The following is a 16,358-nucleotide window of genomic DNA, read 5'->3' on the forward strand; positions in this document are numbered from 1 at the left end:
AACTTACACTGCCATACATGCAAGGACAGAAAATTCATATTTGTCACACGATTGTTGGACAAATCCAGACACCAACCATAATAAACAGGTTAAACATAGGTTTTTAAATCAACTCGTGAAATGTATTGAATATAGCTATGACACCCCCCCTTATCTTAATGTAATGACATGGAAAAAAATAGCTGATTATTATCAATGACTTAACAACAGCTGTAAAAAGTTGTCCAGTGTAGGAACACACACACACACACACACAATACGCAGTTCTAAAGGATGTCACGCTGCTTGCTTATCAAGTAACACTTCCTCCCGATTCAGTCCATACCTGGCACGAACTCCAGACCTCTGTCTTGCTAGCAGAAGTGACCACTCTCCTGAAGTGTCTTACCAGTCAGCGCCACATGAAAAGCTAGCGATTCACTCCATCCAGCTCCAAACACAAACTCAGCTTTGTGGCATGAAGAGGAAAAATACTGCGGAGGTTGAAGCCCTACATTCATATTATAGCTATTTTAGGAGGGAAAATATTGACTAGGGGAATTGAGGGAAGGAGAGAGAGCAAGGGGGAGGTGGAGGTTAATCTTGGCAACTACTACTATCCAGCTATTTGTGTTTTGGTTATATTTAAGACATATCTAGGGCCTCAGATGCAATACAAATCGACTTGGGGTATGTCACAAATCTACATGGGCTATAATGTGGGTGGCTATAGAGTACCAAACAATGATCAAACATAGCTGGAACCGTGAGTCAAGTACTATTCTGTGATCCCAGCTTCTTCTTTGGTCTTGAAACCAGGTCTGACATGAGTAAAATTACATCCATCTGGTTCTTAAAAAGGAAATGTTCCTCTCAGGAGCCTATTGGAGGGAATATAAAGTCTAGAATAAGTCCAAGGAAGGATTAGACAGTGATGTCATAAATCACTGGATTATTCAGGAAGTAGTAGTATATGAGCACTGGGAACCAACATGGAACTCCTAATGAATGGAAGTGAATATGTGGGAGACAAAGGACTACCAAGTAAAGGTGTGGAGACTGCCAAGTGAAACTGTCAGTCTAACCAGCGCTCTGTTGTATCACACACAAAACTCTCCCAATCGAGCGAAGGCTTACCTCTGTGACATCCATGACCTTGATGGCCGCCAGTTGTCCTGTCTTGACATGTCGGCCCTGCAGAGAGAGACAGAGAAAGAGACACAAAGACAGAGAGAGAGAGACCGGGAGAGAGACAGAGAGTGAGATGAGTGAACAACATTTCAGCCCTGATATGCAAAGTATCCAAGTGACGTAGTTTCAGTCAGAAAGAGCTTGAGCGCTTCATTCCTAACCATGAGTGGACACTACACATGACAATCATGGAAACTATAACGGCAGATATCAGGTACGTAAGTAACAACCCTGTCCATCTTTACGACCCCTTGCTAGTCTTTAGTTACCTCAGAATGTAAATCAATCTTCAATTACATAATATTTTCTGTTAACAGAGGAAGTAGTGGAATAGTAAGGGAGGGGGTTAATGAGGGGGTCACAGAGCTTTGCTGGACTGACTGGGAGCACAAGCAGACAAGAAGGATGACTAGAGCAAAGAAAGACATGGGTTCACAACCTTAATAAAAAACCTGCTTGCAAATCAGAATCAAATGCTGAACAGAATACAGTAAGCTAGATATAAGAGAGAGAGAGATGGAGAATGAAAAGACAGAGAATCCCAGAGTCATGACAGTTGTATGGGCATATGTCAGTGCTGAGTTTGGGGGTCTGTTTCCCAGCGCCAGTCTGCTTAGTCTTTTCAGTGCCCTGCATGGAACAGTCACCATGACAACGTGTCCTACCACGTTTTTAACGATAGGGATGAGAGAAGGCTGAAGGAAAGAAGGAGCGGAGTGACAGGTCTAGTGTGTGTGTCCCTATCCTCAGCACTTGGCAACCCTGCCTGAGTCGAAATGTGTATTTAAAATTACTCAGGCACTGACAAAGACACCCCACTGAGGGCAGGGAACTCAACCAGGCAGCAGCAACATAGGACCGCACAACACCCCCAGAGGACACTGCCAGCTACCAGACAGACTTTAACACTCCACCCATGGCTGCCCAGGGATTCACCAGACCAGAAATCTCAGCAAGGCCCCATAAATGAACTGCACACTCACAAACCCTCACAACCCCCAATCAAACAAAACTGGACTGCCTATTTGCATGTTTAATGCCAGGCAGGGCGTAGGGCAGCTGTGGTCCTGAGGGATTCTGTCTGGGAGAGGGGGTAATCTAATCTGGTGATCTGTCTAATGACTGTGGGGATTAAAGAATGTCTCACCAGTCCACATTCACACACAAACACACATAGGTACAACACAAGAGCAGCCTGTAAGCATAACAGGAAAAGTCCCATCACTGTTACATACCGGTACCTAGATAAAACTAAATTGCAGGTTTATAATTCCTATACTATTCATATGATGTTCATGCCTTGAAATGGTCTTTCAACAATAATGCAGAATGGTCATCTAACAGCAATGTTATTAACTTGATGAAACCATCACAGTTAGGGATGCACAATATATCGGTGAACATATCGGAATCGGACGATATTAGCGAAAAATGCCAACATTGGTATCGGCCAGAAGTCTAGTTTAACGCTGATGTGCAAAACCAATGTCAAAGCTGACGTGCATACCTATATAACGTAGGTACATGACGTAATGACGCCACGTAAAATGTTGCACTGCACTTGCAACACAGCATTCCTAACCTAGCCCACAATGTCTGCTGTGTGGATCGAGCAGTCAACAAGTCGAGCAGTCATTTGAAAGAGTAAGAAAATTGAATTGAGACAACTCAAAGGCGAAATCCATTAACACCAAGATAATGGAATTCATTGCTCTTGACAATCAACCGTTCTCTGTCGTGGGTGATGTTGGCTTTTGCGACTGGTCGAGCACCGGTACACACTAACGTTACCAAGATGTTGTTCAGATGTTGCCCTACCAGAGTTAGAGAGTAATAGAGTCACTGCTCTTAGCTTCCCGACATACTAGGGAACGCCGTTTGGGTCTTTGCGTGTCAAAAAATATACACGTCAAGTAACACTATTTGACATGTTAAATAAGCTTTTAATTTGACACATCAAATAACACAGTTCTATTATAGAATGTTGTGTGTTCTGTAGCACTGTCAAAGCTGAACAACTATCAGTAGCACTGTCAAAGCTGAACAAAAAAGTCTGCAAACAAGCAAACATCGGCCACGAATGTTGGTAATAAAGCATTATTTGTTTGACCGCAACTTCTGGGTAGCTAGCTAGCTTTAGCTTGGTACCTAGATAGCACCAATACAACCAGCCTGAAAACAGTAGAAACTGCAGTCATTTTCACTATTCTTAGCAATGATTTAGGAATCCTTGTGAGTAAGCATTAGCAAGGTAGCCACTTGTTCGCCTATTGAAATTGAACTTCAATTCATGAAAATAAATAGCAGCCAGCAAGCTTCATCTGGCTAGTGAGGCTCGACCTGACCAGGTTATGTGTTGTGAAGCTAGCCACAATAAGGATTAGGCACAATAGGGAATTTGCGTTTTGCCTTCAAAATAAAAAGTACCTCCTTGAAAGTGATGCAGAAGGTTACAATTGGTGGATTCATGCCATATTTAGACGAGATAATGTTAAACAAGGTTGAAATGTGAAGCAATGAAATGGGGTATCAGTCTACTCGGTGACACCCACAGAACACAACTGTGAAGAGTTTACGCAAATATTAGCATTGTAGCTCTTTTCGTGGGACTGTGACTGTGTGAAATCACCTCCCCAGTCAGCTTATTGTGTGTATTGACATTCATATTGTACTGTACAGCTTTACCTAAGGATTGGAGATCAATGAAATAAGGTAACAGTCTACTGAGAGTTATCAGACTCCAAAACATCCACGCGGCATTGTTTTTTCTCTGGATAGTGTTCAATACACATAGGTTGACAATAAATGTGGCTCAATTCACAGTTGTTTCAGAGTCCCACAATAAGAGCTACGATGCTAATGTTCTCTGGGTGTAGACTGATACCCCATGTCATTGATCCACAATCCATAAGTAAGGATGCCCCCAATGCAATTGTAAAGTATAATACATCCAGTGTGATTTCAACAGATTTGTCAAATTAACAAATTATTGTCTTTTGTTGATTTTATATAACATTCCAACCTCGTTTAGCATGATCTATTAAACTATAGCATAATTCTACTATTTGTATCGCTATCAATGACATACTTTTGTTTTGAAGGCTAACCGCAAAGACCACTGTTGTGGCTAATCCTTATTGTGGCTAGCTTCACATAGATGGGCCCGACCACCATTAATCAAATAAGAACTGTCTTATAAATTAGGGTTATTTTAGACGATGACACCTAGCTATATAGTTAGCTAGCTAACTATAGCAACTGAAACAGATTGTCGCTTTGCTATGTTTTTGGGGAAGAACATTGTTTGCTCCCATGAGCTAGCTAGCTTTTTTTATGACCAGCACTGTAGGTGCATGAGACAACTTTACCAGCACCATAGCATACGTATCGATTAATCGTTGTGACATGAAGTACAAGTGATAGTGTAATCAATGTGTAATAACTACAGTGCCTTGCGAAAGTATTCAGCCCCTTTGAACTTTGCGACCTTTTGCCACATTTCAGGCTTCAAACATAAAGATATAAAACTGTATTTTTTTGTGAAGAATCAACAACAAGTGGGACACAATCACTTGGGGTATGTCTCTATCAGTTTTGCACATCGAGAGACTGACATTTTTTCCCATTCCTCCTTGCAAAACAGCTCGAGCTCAGTGAGGTTGGATGGAGAGCATTTGTGAACAGCAGTTTTCAGTTCTTTCCACAGATTCTCAATTGGATTCAGGTCTGGACTTTGACTTGGCCATTCTAACACCTGGATATGTTTATTTTTGAACCATTCCATTGTAGATTTTGCTTTATGTTTTGGATCATTGTCTTGTTGGAAGACAAATTTCCGTCCCAGTCTCAGGTCTTTTGCAGACTCCATCAGGTTTTCTTCCAGAATGGTCCTGTATTTGGCTCCATCCATCTTCCCTGTCCCTGCTGAAGAAAAGCAGGCCCAAACCATGATGCTGCCACCACCATGTTTGACAGTGGGGATGGTGTGTTCAGCTGTGTTGCTTTTACGCCAAACATAACATTTTGCATTGTTGCCAAAAAGTTCAATTTTGATTTCATCTGACCAGAGCACCTTCTTCCACATGTTTGGTGTGTCTCCCAGGTGGCTTGTGGCAAACTTTACCCAACACTTTTTATGGATATCTTTAAGAAATGGCTTTCTTCTTGCCACTCTTCCATAAAGGCCAGATTTGTGCAATATACGACTGATTGTTGTCCTATGGACAGAGTCTCCCACCTCAGCTGTAGATCTCTGCAGTTCATCCAGAGTGATCATGGGCCTCTTGGCTGCATCTCTGATCAGTCTTCTCCTTGTATGAGCTGAAAGTTTAGAGGGACGGCCAGGTCTTGGTAGATTTGCAGTGGTCTGATACTCCTTCCATTTCAATATTATCGCTTGCACAGTGCTCCTTGGGATGTTTAAAGCTTGGGAAATCTTTTTGTATCCAAATCCGGCTTTAAACTTCTTCACAACAGTATCTCGGACCTGCCTGGTGTGTTCCTTGTTCTTCATGATGCTCTCTGCGCTTTTGACGGACCTCTGAGACTATCACAGTGCAGGTGCATTTATACGGAGACTTGATTACACACAGGTGGACTGTATTTATCATCATTAGTCATTTAGGTCAACATTGGATCATTCAGAGATCCTCACTGAACTTCTCGAGAGAGTTTGCTGCACTGAAAGTAAAGGGGCTGAATAATTTTGCACGCCCAATTTTTCAGTTTTTGATTTGTTAAAAAAGTTTGAAATATCCAATAAATGTCGTTCCACTTCATGATTGTGTCCCACTTGTTGTTGATTCTTCACAAAAAAATACAGTTTTATATCTTTATGTTTGAAGCCTGAAATGTGGCAAAAGGTCGCAAAGTTCAAGGGGGCCGAATACTTTCGCAAGGCACTGTACGTAAAAAATGGATGAACGCATTAAATTATTATGGAACATGCAGTCATATTTAGGTCCTGATTGGTCAATAAGCTTATTTGACACGTCAAATAGTGTTATTGACGTGTATCTTTTTTGACATGCAAAGACCCAAACGGCGTTCCATAGAAATCCTGGTTGAGAATGAAATGACTGAACAAATGAATAACGAAACAGCACAACAAGTAAGTGAAAGAAATAGGTTTTTATTGTGTTTTACTGGTAATGGGGACATACGTAAATGCCAACAAAATAACTTTAGTCAGTGTGTGTGTAACTTTTATTTAACTAGGAAAGTCAGTTAAGAACAAATACTTCTTTAACAATGAAGGCCTACCCCGGCCAAACCCGGACAATGCTGGGCCAATTGGGCGCAGCCCTATGGGACTCCCAATCACGGCTGGATGTGATACAGCCTGGATTTGAACCAGGGACTGTAGTGACGCCTCTTGTACTGAAATGCAGTGCCTTAGACAGCTGCGTCCATGTGTGTGTGTTAACTATTTAACTGTACTACAATGCTTAAAAGGCCGCTAAAATTGTAAATATTGGTTATCAGTATTGGGTTTTTTTTGGCAAGGAAAATATCGGATATCGGTATCGGCCAAAAATGTGATATCGGTGTATCACTAATCACAGTGTGAGAAGGGTTGGCTGAAGACCAGTAAATGGCTTCTATCACTCTCTTCTATCACTCCTATCACTCTTAACAGCGTGCTGTGTTTCTTTCTGGGGACTGTAATGTAACGTGTGTGTGTGTGTGTGTGTGTGTGTGTGTGTGTGTGTGTGTGTGTGTCAAGGGGTAATGGATGACTCAGCAGAGCTGGTGTAATGGCCACACATGCAGGAAGAAGATGGATGCTGCCGTTTAATGGAACCTGATAGAGGTTGACCACTGGGCCCTTTCACTCTGGGCAAACACCATACACTCAGACACACACACATGTACAACAGATGAAGACACACACAATAAATATCCAGTGCTTATTGCCTAATCAGTCTAGACTTATTTCCTCACTTTGAGAATTTGTAGAACACATTTTCTCCCTTTTTAGCAATTTCAAGTACATGAGTGTGTGAGAGAGATGTGGGCGTGCAGAGGTGGCATGGAAGAAGAAGGAGATAGAGGGAGATGGGGAATAAGAGGGAGCAAAGAAAGAAAGAGGCTGAGGGCCAAGTATTTCTGCGGATCTTAGCGGTTATTCAGATTCTCAACAAAAACACACACCCACACACACACACACACACACACACACACACACACACACACACACACACACGACCTGAGGGTGACTCGGTGCATATGGTAAGGAGGGTTGGTATACGTGCCCCTAACTGGAGATCAGAATTCATCACTACCTGTCATGATGTCAGTGTCAACCTTTGGCTTGTCTCAATGAGTTGTCTCTCATTCACTCTCTTTAACTCCATCCCTCCATCGTGAGGTTTGTTTCAGACCTCTTTGAAGTTAAATAACCCACAAGTGATTGGCACCCAACCATTTCACTCTCAGAGCTGTGTATGTGCTTGCATGTGTGCGTTTGTGGACGTGTGTGTGTGTGTATGTGTGTGTGTGTGTGTTTGTGTGTGTTTAGGAGTATGTGTGTGTGTGTGTGTTTAGGAGTATGTGTGTGTGTGTGTGTGTGTGTGTGTGTGTGTGTGTGTGTGTGTGTGTGTGTGTGTGTGTGTGTTCTCTCCAAGGTGAGAGAGGTGATATCGGCAGCACCCAAACCAATCACAGGAGGCCCACTCCCTTATGACATCATCTGCTCAGGTTCCTCTACTCCACAGACACACAGCCTTGTGTCTCCCTCTATCTGCCTAACACACACAGGTGCACACACAAACAGGCACGCGCACACACACACAAAAAGGACAATAATACCCCAGCCATGTGAGTATTTATTTTTTCCATGAGTTCACTTCCCCATCTGCATCTAGTCACAGTCAAATATAGTAAGTATATAAAATAAAATATAACAGATGGGCTTCTGGAGTGTTTCCCCCAGGATTGTTTTCAGCAGTGGTGGCAAAATTATGTTGACACCATCGGAAATATAACTGATTCACGCCACTGCACTGCAGGGAGATGATAAGGAACACAGTGGTTGTGCAATCCTGGCTCTCATTCGCACCACTGCTCACTCTGTTTGCTAAAGATATAGGTTTTAACTTGTCACTCTGATCTTAAAGGGATGGGCTTAACTGCCAAAATCTTGCACTGTTTTCTACTTACCAGCCGCTGCTAAATTAATATCGGGGAAACACTGGCTTCTGACATTAGAGACAAAAAAAAAAATCCACCGTCTCAGTTGACTGTGGAAGACCTGCATCTTTGACCACAAGCAGATCATTTTGGAGTGACTTCCTCCATAACAGTCTCGAAGGCCTCTTTTCCTTCAGCCTTCTTACTCCTTCACCTATCAGTAATCACCAAGGGAAGGAGATGTGGTGATGAAGCCTTCTAGGACTATGGGGACCAGTTCATAAGATAATACTTATGAGAATCTGACCTCTGCCCTCTGACCCCAGCACACATCTGGAGTCCTCATTAAAGGACCAGAGCACAATTTGGCTTCCTGTCTGGTCAACCTCCCAAACCAAAACCCAACCCCCATCCCCAACTATCTTACCTCACCTCTTGTTCTACAAATAGCAACAAATAGAGGAACATGAATTATGCTGATATGCAGTAAATAATCGTGACAGTCCAGGACTGACTGGGACTAGTTAGTACAGATGCTGTGAGAGGAGGACCTATGAGTGTTCTGTGAGACTATTTTTGATTTATATTGTTGTGTTTGACTGGAGGCAGAGATGGGGGATGGGAGGGGTGTTTGTTCTGACTGTGAGCAGTAGAGAGGGGGGCAGCAGTGTGTCTTCACCAGAGTAGAGGAAAGGGACAGTTAAGGTGAACAAATGGAAAATAAGTGTAGTCATATTGGCAATGATGACAGTGCTGCTACTGATGACGACGATAGTGACGTTAAAAGTCATGGATGCAATGATATCAGTAATGGTGATGACAAGTAGCATTAATGTGTCAGTCTGTTGTTTATGAAGTAGCCAATAGAACGTGCCCATTAGGCTTGGAGTGGAACTACAAGAAACACACAGAAGCCAACACACAATAGGAGGAAATCAATACAAACAAAGAACGCAACAGAACACAAAAGCAGTGCTATCAAGTACAGAACACACCAAACTAGAAAACTGAAAAAGAGTTCAAAGTTGAAAAAGTATTAGAGCATTGGAAGTGTGTCGTTCAGCATCTCGTGTCTGAGGAAGATGAAAGCAAGATTAGACGTAGCCCAGAGAGCCACTTCCCTCAGGAAATACCAGGGGAGTATAGTCATCCTGGACCAGCACACACACACACACACACACACACACACACACACACACACACACACACACACACACACGTGAAGGCTCTCGAACACGTATACATTAATATTTTTCTGCGTATATCAATAAGCCAATGCAAACATACAAAAAAATGTACAAAAATTTAAATAAAATAGATCATAAATTATGTTTAGTTTTAGTTTATTTATTCTAAACTTTGGGCAAAAAAATTTAATAGTGTTAAGCTTTTTTTCTAATGGGGTTTTTGAGCTTCTGAATCTGGCAGGTAAATGCTGCCAGTAGATGCCGGTGTTTCAAATATGCCTAGCAAGTGCATCAGTATCACTTGGTATCAGTAGCTAATAGGTAAGAAAATCTGAGGGCGAGCACAGAGTGTGACTGGGACAAGCTAGAGCAGCTTGTGAAGTTGCTGGAGTCGTTTGCAATCCACACCGACCAACTTCAAACTGACAGCCAGTTGCGGTGCCTTGCCTTCTCAACCTTGAGGCACACTTGCAGTCAACTACTGTTGTAAAACAGTTGGCACAGGTCCTCCTGAAGTCACTGTTTGAGCGCTTCGCTCAAACCCTGCAGCAGCTTGCCTAATGGACCCAAGTCTGTCTCAACAGAGATGGAGCCACTGATGAGGGAAGCAGAGTATTTTGTACTTCAGCAAATTAGAGAGTACAGCAGTGGAACAGCAGGACACCAGCAAGATGCCAGCACGTTGAATCCAGCAAGCATCTCGACCAGTTCTTCAGAAATATAGCTTAATCACATTGAAGATTGTGTCTGAGGTCACTGTCCAGCCAGAGGCTCAACCTGGCAGGGCATCAAGTGCCCTGTGTGAGCTGCGGAAATACCTGGAAGAGGTAAAGGGGGGTATGTTTACAGAGTCACCGCTCCAGTTCTGCAAGGCAAGGATGGCTGTTTATCCAAAGTTGTGACACTGGATCTGGTTTCTTCCCCTGCATCCTGAGCGTTCGTGGAGAGAATATTAAGCTTGACATCAGGCTTGGCATACCGAATGACCACCTCTATGGAACGCAGTCTTCTTCAAGATAAACCAGAAAATCTTGGTTGGTTGAGGTACTTGATTCTTCTTACATCTACTACTAAAGTTAAAAAAACATTGGATTGGTGTAAACATGGGAAAGAGAGTTTCCTTTTACCATATTTCTTGCACCAGTCTAGGCGCTTATCCTTTAATCCAAGTCACATTAGGATTGTTTAAAAACTTAAACTTAACCAAACCTATGCCCTGGACATGGAATTGTATGGAGTCCTCGAGTGACCAAAAACCTAGACCCCTTAGGGGTGCATGCACCTGGACCCCTTGTCCCATCCCCCAAGCCCAGAGGGTTGCAATAAAGAACCCCTTGTCCCAAAAGCTGGAGGCATAAACACACACACACACACACACACAAACTAAGAGCTAACTGTCCATGCAGCTTACTAAGACTGCCTCATACTCTATCTCAGCAAGTAAATCTCTAGCATTATTAGCCCCACAGCGTTAACATGCTATTGCATCTACAATAAGGCTTTATTGATCGAACCAATAATGCATGTCATTATACTTATGTTAATTATGCTAATCACTGAGTTAGCAGAGACAACGATTCATCACAGGATGATTTTTGGAATGTGATGTTATAACCATCCCTGTACGAGCTACAGTGCCTGCTCACACACACACACACACACACACACACAGTGGGGTGACATACAGCAGCTGCATACCACTCCAGCCCACTCCCAGAGACACACACACACTAAGGGGGGAGAGAAGAGACAAGAGGACCAGCGGAGAGGAGGAATTAATGTAGAAGCACTGCATTCCAGATAACAGAACCAAACCAATCTCTATTCTCTTCCACCATCTCCACAACCCTTTCTCACTGGGAAGAAGTGCTATGAATTAGCCCACCATATGGTATGGTTGCTTTTCTTACATGTAGACATACACTTATGTATGTATACATATACACAATTGAAGTCAGAAGTTTACATACACTTAGGTTGGAGTCATTAAAACTCATTTTTCAACCACTCCACAAATTTCTTGTTAACAAACTATAGTTTTGGCAAGTTAGGACATCTACTTTGTGCATGACACAAGTAATTTTTCCAACAATTGTTTACAGACAGATTATTTCACTTATAATTCACTGTATCACAATTACAGTGGGTCAGAAGTTAACATACACTAAGTTGACTGTGCCTTTACACAGCTTAGAAAATTCCAGAAAATAATCTCATGGCTTTAGAAGCTTCTTATAGGCTAATTGACATAATTTGAGTCAATTGGAGGTGTACCTGTGGATGTATTTCAAGGCATACCTTTAAACCCAGTGCATCTTTGCTTTACATCATGGAAAATCAAAAGAAATCAGCCAAGACTTCAGAAAAAAAATTGTAGACCTCCACAAGTCTGGTTCATCCTTGAGAGCAATTTCCAAATGCCTGAATGTACCATGTTCATCTGTACAAACGGTATGCAAGTATAACTGGTACGCAAGTATAAACACCATGGGACCATGCAGCCGTCATACCGCTGAGGAAGGAGACACATTCTGTCTCCTAGAGATGAATGTAATTTGGTGCAAAAAGTGCAAATCAATGCCAGAACAACAGCAAAGGACCTTGTGAAGATGCTGGAAGAATAAGTAAAACGTAAAAGTAAAACGAGTGCTATATCGACATAACCTGAAAGGCTGCTCAGCAAGGAAGAAGTCACTGCTCCAAAACCGCCATAAAAAGCCAGACTGTGGTTTGCAACTGCACATGGGGATAAAGATCGTACCTTTTGGAGAAATGTCCTCTGGTCTGATGAAACAAAAATATAACTATTTAGCCACAATGACCATCGTTATGTTTGGAGGAAAAAGGGGAAGGCTTGCAGGCTGAAGAACACAAAGCCCTGACCTCAATACAATAGAACATTTGTGGGAAGAACTGAAAAAACGTGTGTGAGCAAGGAGGCCTACAAACCTGACTCAGTTACACCAGCTGTCAGGAGGAATGGACCAAAATTCACTCAACTTATTGTGGGGAGCTTGTGGAAGGCTACCTGGAATGTTTGACCAAAGGTAAACAATTTAAAGGCAATGCTACCAAATATTAATTGAGTGTATGTAAACTTCTGGCCCACTGGGAATGTGATGAAAGAAATAAAAGCTTAAATAAATCATTCCCTCTACTATTATTCTGACATTTCACATTCTTAAAATAAAGTGGCGATCCTAACTGGCCTAAAACGGGGAATTTTTATTCGGATTAAATGTCAGGAATTGTGAAAAACTGAGTTTAAATGTATTTGGCTAAGGTGTATGTAAACTTCCGACTTCAACTGTATATACAGTAAACTCAGTTTACAATTCCTGACATTTTAAACAAATGATAGTCCCACTAAGCGGAAACTAGATGGGACGGCGTATCACTGCAGAATGCTATGGTAGCCATGCTGGTTAAGTGTGCCTTCAATTCTAAATAAATCACTGACAGTGTCACCAGCAAAGCATCTCCACACTATCACACGTCCTCCTCCTCCATGCTTCACTGTGGGAACCACACATGCGGATATCATCCGTTCATCTACTCTGCATCTCACAAAGACACAGCGGTTGGAACCAAACATCTCAAATTTGGCTCATCAGACCAAGGGACAGATTTCCACCGGTCTAATGTCCATTGCTCATGTTTCTTGGCCCAAGCAAGTCTCTTCTTATTATTGTTGTCCTTCAGTAGTGGTTTCTTTGCAGGAATTTGACCATGAAGGCCTGATTCACAGTCTCCTCTGAACAGTTGATGTGTCTGTTACTTGAACTCTGTGAAGCATTTATTTGGGCTGCAATTTCTGAGGCTGGTAAGTCTAATGAACTTATCCTCTGATGCAGAGGTAACTTTGGGTCTTCCTATCCTGTGGCGGTCCTCATGAGAGCCAGTTTCATCATAGCGCTTGATGGTTTTTGCGACGGCACTTTTCTGTATTGACTGACCTTCATGTCTTAAAGTAATGATGGACTGTAGTTTCTCTTTGCTTATTTGATCTGTTCTTGCCATAATATGGGCTTGGTCTTTTACCAAATAGGGCTATCTTCTGTATACCCCGCTCCCCCCTACCTTGTCACAACACAACTGATTGGCTCAAATGCATTAAGAAGGAAAGAAATTCCCCATATTAACTTTTAACAAGGCACACCTGTTATTTGAAATGCATTCCAGGTGACTACCTCATGAAACTGGTTGAGAGAATGCCAAGAGTGTCCAAAGCTGTCATCAAGGCAAAGGGTGGCTACTTTGAAGAGTCTCAAATATTAAATATATTTTGATTTGTTTAATACTTTTTTGGTTACTACATGATTCCATATGTGTTATTTCATATTTTGATGCCTTCACTATTATTTTGACAATGTATAAAATACAAAAAATATAGGAAAACCCATGAATGACTAGGTGTGTCCAAACTTTTGACTGGTACTGTATATTTGTTTTCCTGATTCTGACATGTCTCGTTCTGATATTTCTAAATTTCTTTCTTTTTGGATTATGTGCATATGGTTGAGTTCTTTTTAGGTATTATTACTATACTGCAATATTCCCTCTAAGCTGTGCGCGTGCAGCAGCGCCGAAATATCAGAGAAGCACGAGATTGAACTTCACTCAACTTTCTGGAGCAGTGATCACCAACCGGTCTATCGGGATCGATTGGTCGACCTCCAAGGCATTCCTAGTCGACCACCAAACCTTTATGTAAAAAACCCAACATTAAAGCCAACATTTTTATTCCTCTGGGCTGTTTGGCAGTAGGTGTACACAATTCAGCTGCTCTGTGTGCCAGTTAGGCAAAAGGTTGCGATTTTGAACCATTTCAGGTGTCTGAAGGTACAAACTCTGTCTTCCCAGTGGGCCCTGAGAGCAAAGTGTGCACTATAAGCTTCCCGCAGGTCAATCGAATGCCTCAGAATACCGTGTCTGCAGTAACGTAGCAGGCATAAGAAATCTACACACAAATGAGATTTCAAAATGTTTAAAACAATGATTAGAGAGAGACTGTCAACAAATAGAGCAAAGAGATGCTGTTGTTATGACTGAGTTCATGTTTAAGTTCTTACTCAGCACTGTCAACACTTTGTATTCAACACCTTTATAAGCCATAAAATGTGCCTTCTTCCCATTTCCACTCAGCGCCACAACAAGACTGCAGTTGGGTATTTTTTAATATCAAGGAATATTTCACTTTCTCTGTTCATAGGAGTAACAACATGAATCTGTGCATGAGGCCGAAATAATGCAGTGCGACTCGAGTTTCGCCATCAGCTGGAAGACAGAGGCCCTTTTGGTCAGTGTCAGTGGAGGAAAGGGAGAGTGGAGGGCTGTTGAGAGGCAGACCCTCAGTCTGCTGTTCTCCCTCCACTGAGACTGAGCATCAGATTCAGGCACCATCAGCCCAGTAATATTGAAATAAAAAGCGAATTATTTAAATGTATGCTCACTCAGCTGTGCCTCACAAGTAATACAACAACGGCTCTACCATCACATAGCCTACCTCAAATTTTGAAATATATATATTTTTAAACGACCTGAAGAACAATGAATTGGCACGGCAATTCAAACAATATGCGCTGATAATGTATTGGGCCATAGCTTACTGCACAAACCTCACTGCTACAGTACTGTTTTAAATTGGTTAATGTTGCACAGGCTTACATTTTTTAAGTCATGTTAAAAAAACAATCGGAGCGGTAGATCTCGGCTTGCATTTTGACTCAAAAAGTGATCTTGACTCAGAAAAGGTTGGTGAACACTGTTCTAGAGTTCTCTGTTAACACTATCAACATTTACCTTTACTGTAGCCACTTTCAACGCAACAAAACAAACTATGCAAAAGATTTTGTTGTAGGCAGAACGCATCGGAGTAGGATTCTATTGCATTGACACACACTACTCAGCCCGTACTCTACACAGACCGGTGTGGCATAAACAAATCAAAGCTGCAGTAGGCCTATATGGATCTGTGCCATTTACGTTCAACTGGACTGTGTTTACAGCATGAGCGGTTCTGAGTACATGCGCCTGTTCTGAGATCAAAGTAAGAGCTGCATGCAGCCACGCGTGCACATTTTGTTCATATCCTTTGCTAGTTAGTGAGAAATTAGCCCTGTTTTAGATAATTTGTAGTCAACAATAGGGGTGATTGCTTCCCACAAAAGCGCAAAACGTGTACATTTCTAGACATCTTTGAAAAGCGAATCAGGTAAAGAGCTTTTTTTTGTCTTAAAGGGGCTGTGTTGTATTTTGAGACAGACTTGAATAAGCTAAGTAGCCAATAGGTAGAGGGTAGTATAATGTGTCTGATTCTCTGTAATAATGGTATGGGAATAATAATGCATTTTATTTTGTAAAGTGGTTTCTTGCGTCAAACAATACAACATTTTCAGTCACCTCCTTGCATAAAGAAGTTCATGTCAAGCCCTGTATGTTTTTTTCAAAAGTCTCATGGAATGTAAGCCTTTATTGAACACCACACATTGGCTGCTACTGTAGGCTGAATGATAGAACAGCCTTTTCCATGTTAAAATGATATGGGATGCATTCATTCCATTATTTTTGATGGTAGGCCACTATGGTAGGCCTACATTATGATCAAATAGTCACAGTAGCCTATATGGTCATTGTTAAAACTGTAACTTAAAGCAGGTACAGCCTCAGTGTTCACAGTAAATGGCGCTGGAAGTTGCACAGAATTTTCACAACATTCAAGTTTGCGCTCAGCAGACCTGAAATGAGCTCAGTGACGAAAAAATGTGAGGGAACATTGCTACACTGCTGGAGCTGGAAACACAAGCATTTCGCTGCACCTGCGATAATATCTGCAAATCTGTGTATGCAACCAATTAATGTTGATTTGAC

At 41.9% G+C, this 16,358-nt stretch overlaps 1 protein-coding gene across 30 annotated transcripts in view; it reads right to left on the minus strand.

Annotated features, from left to right (window-relative positions):
- The window catches only part of map4k4 (mitogen-activated protein kinase kinase kinase kinase 4), a 114,530-nt gene that overhangs the window by 48,138 nt on the left and 50,034 nt on the right, over positions 1 to 16,358 (minus strand). For all 30 annotated transcript variants that reach the window (XM_090230116.1, XM_090230101.1, XM_090230117.1 and 27 more), the window contains one exon: positions 1,117 to 1,173. In XM_090230116.1, coding sequence (XP_090086242.1) covers positions 1,117 to 1,173 — 57 coding nt within the window. The remainder of the gene's footprint in view (positions 1 to 1,116; positions 1,174 to 16,358) is intronic.

The sequence above is a fragment of the Oncorhynchus mykiss genome, chromosome 3, assembly GCF_057628025.1.
Source record: "Oncorhynchus mykiss isolate SJ-2025 chromosome 3, ASM5762802v1, whole genome shotgun sequence".
Classification (NCBI taxonomy): Eukaryota; Metazoa; Chordata; class Actinopteri; order Salmoniformes; family Salmonidae; genus Oncorhynchus; species Oncorhynchus mykiss.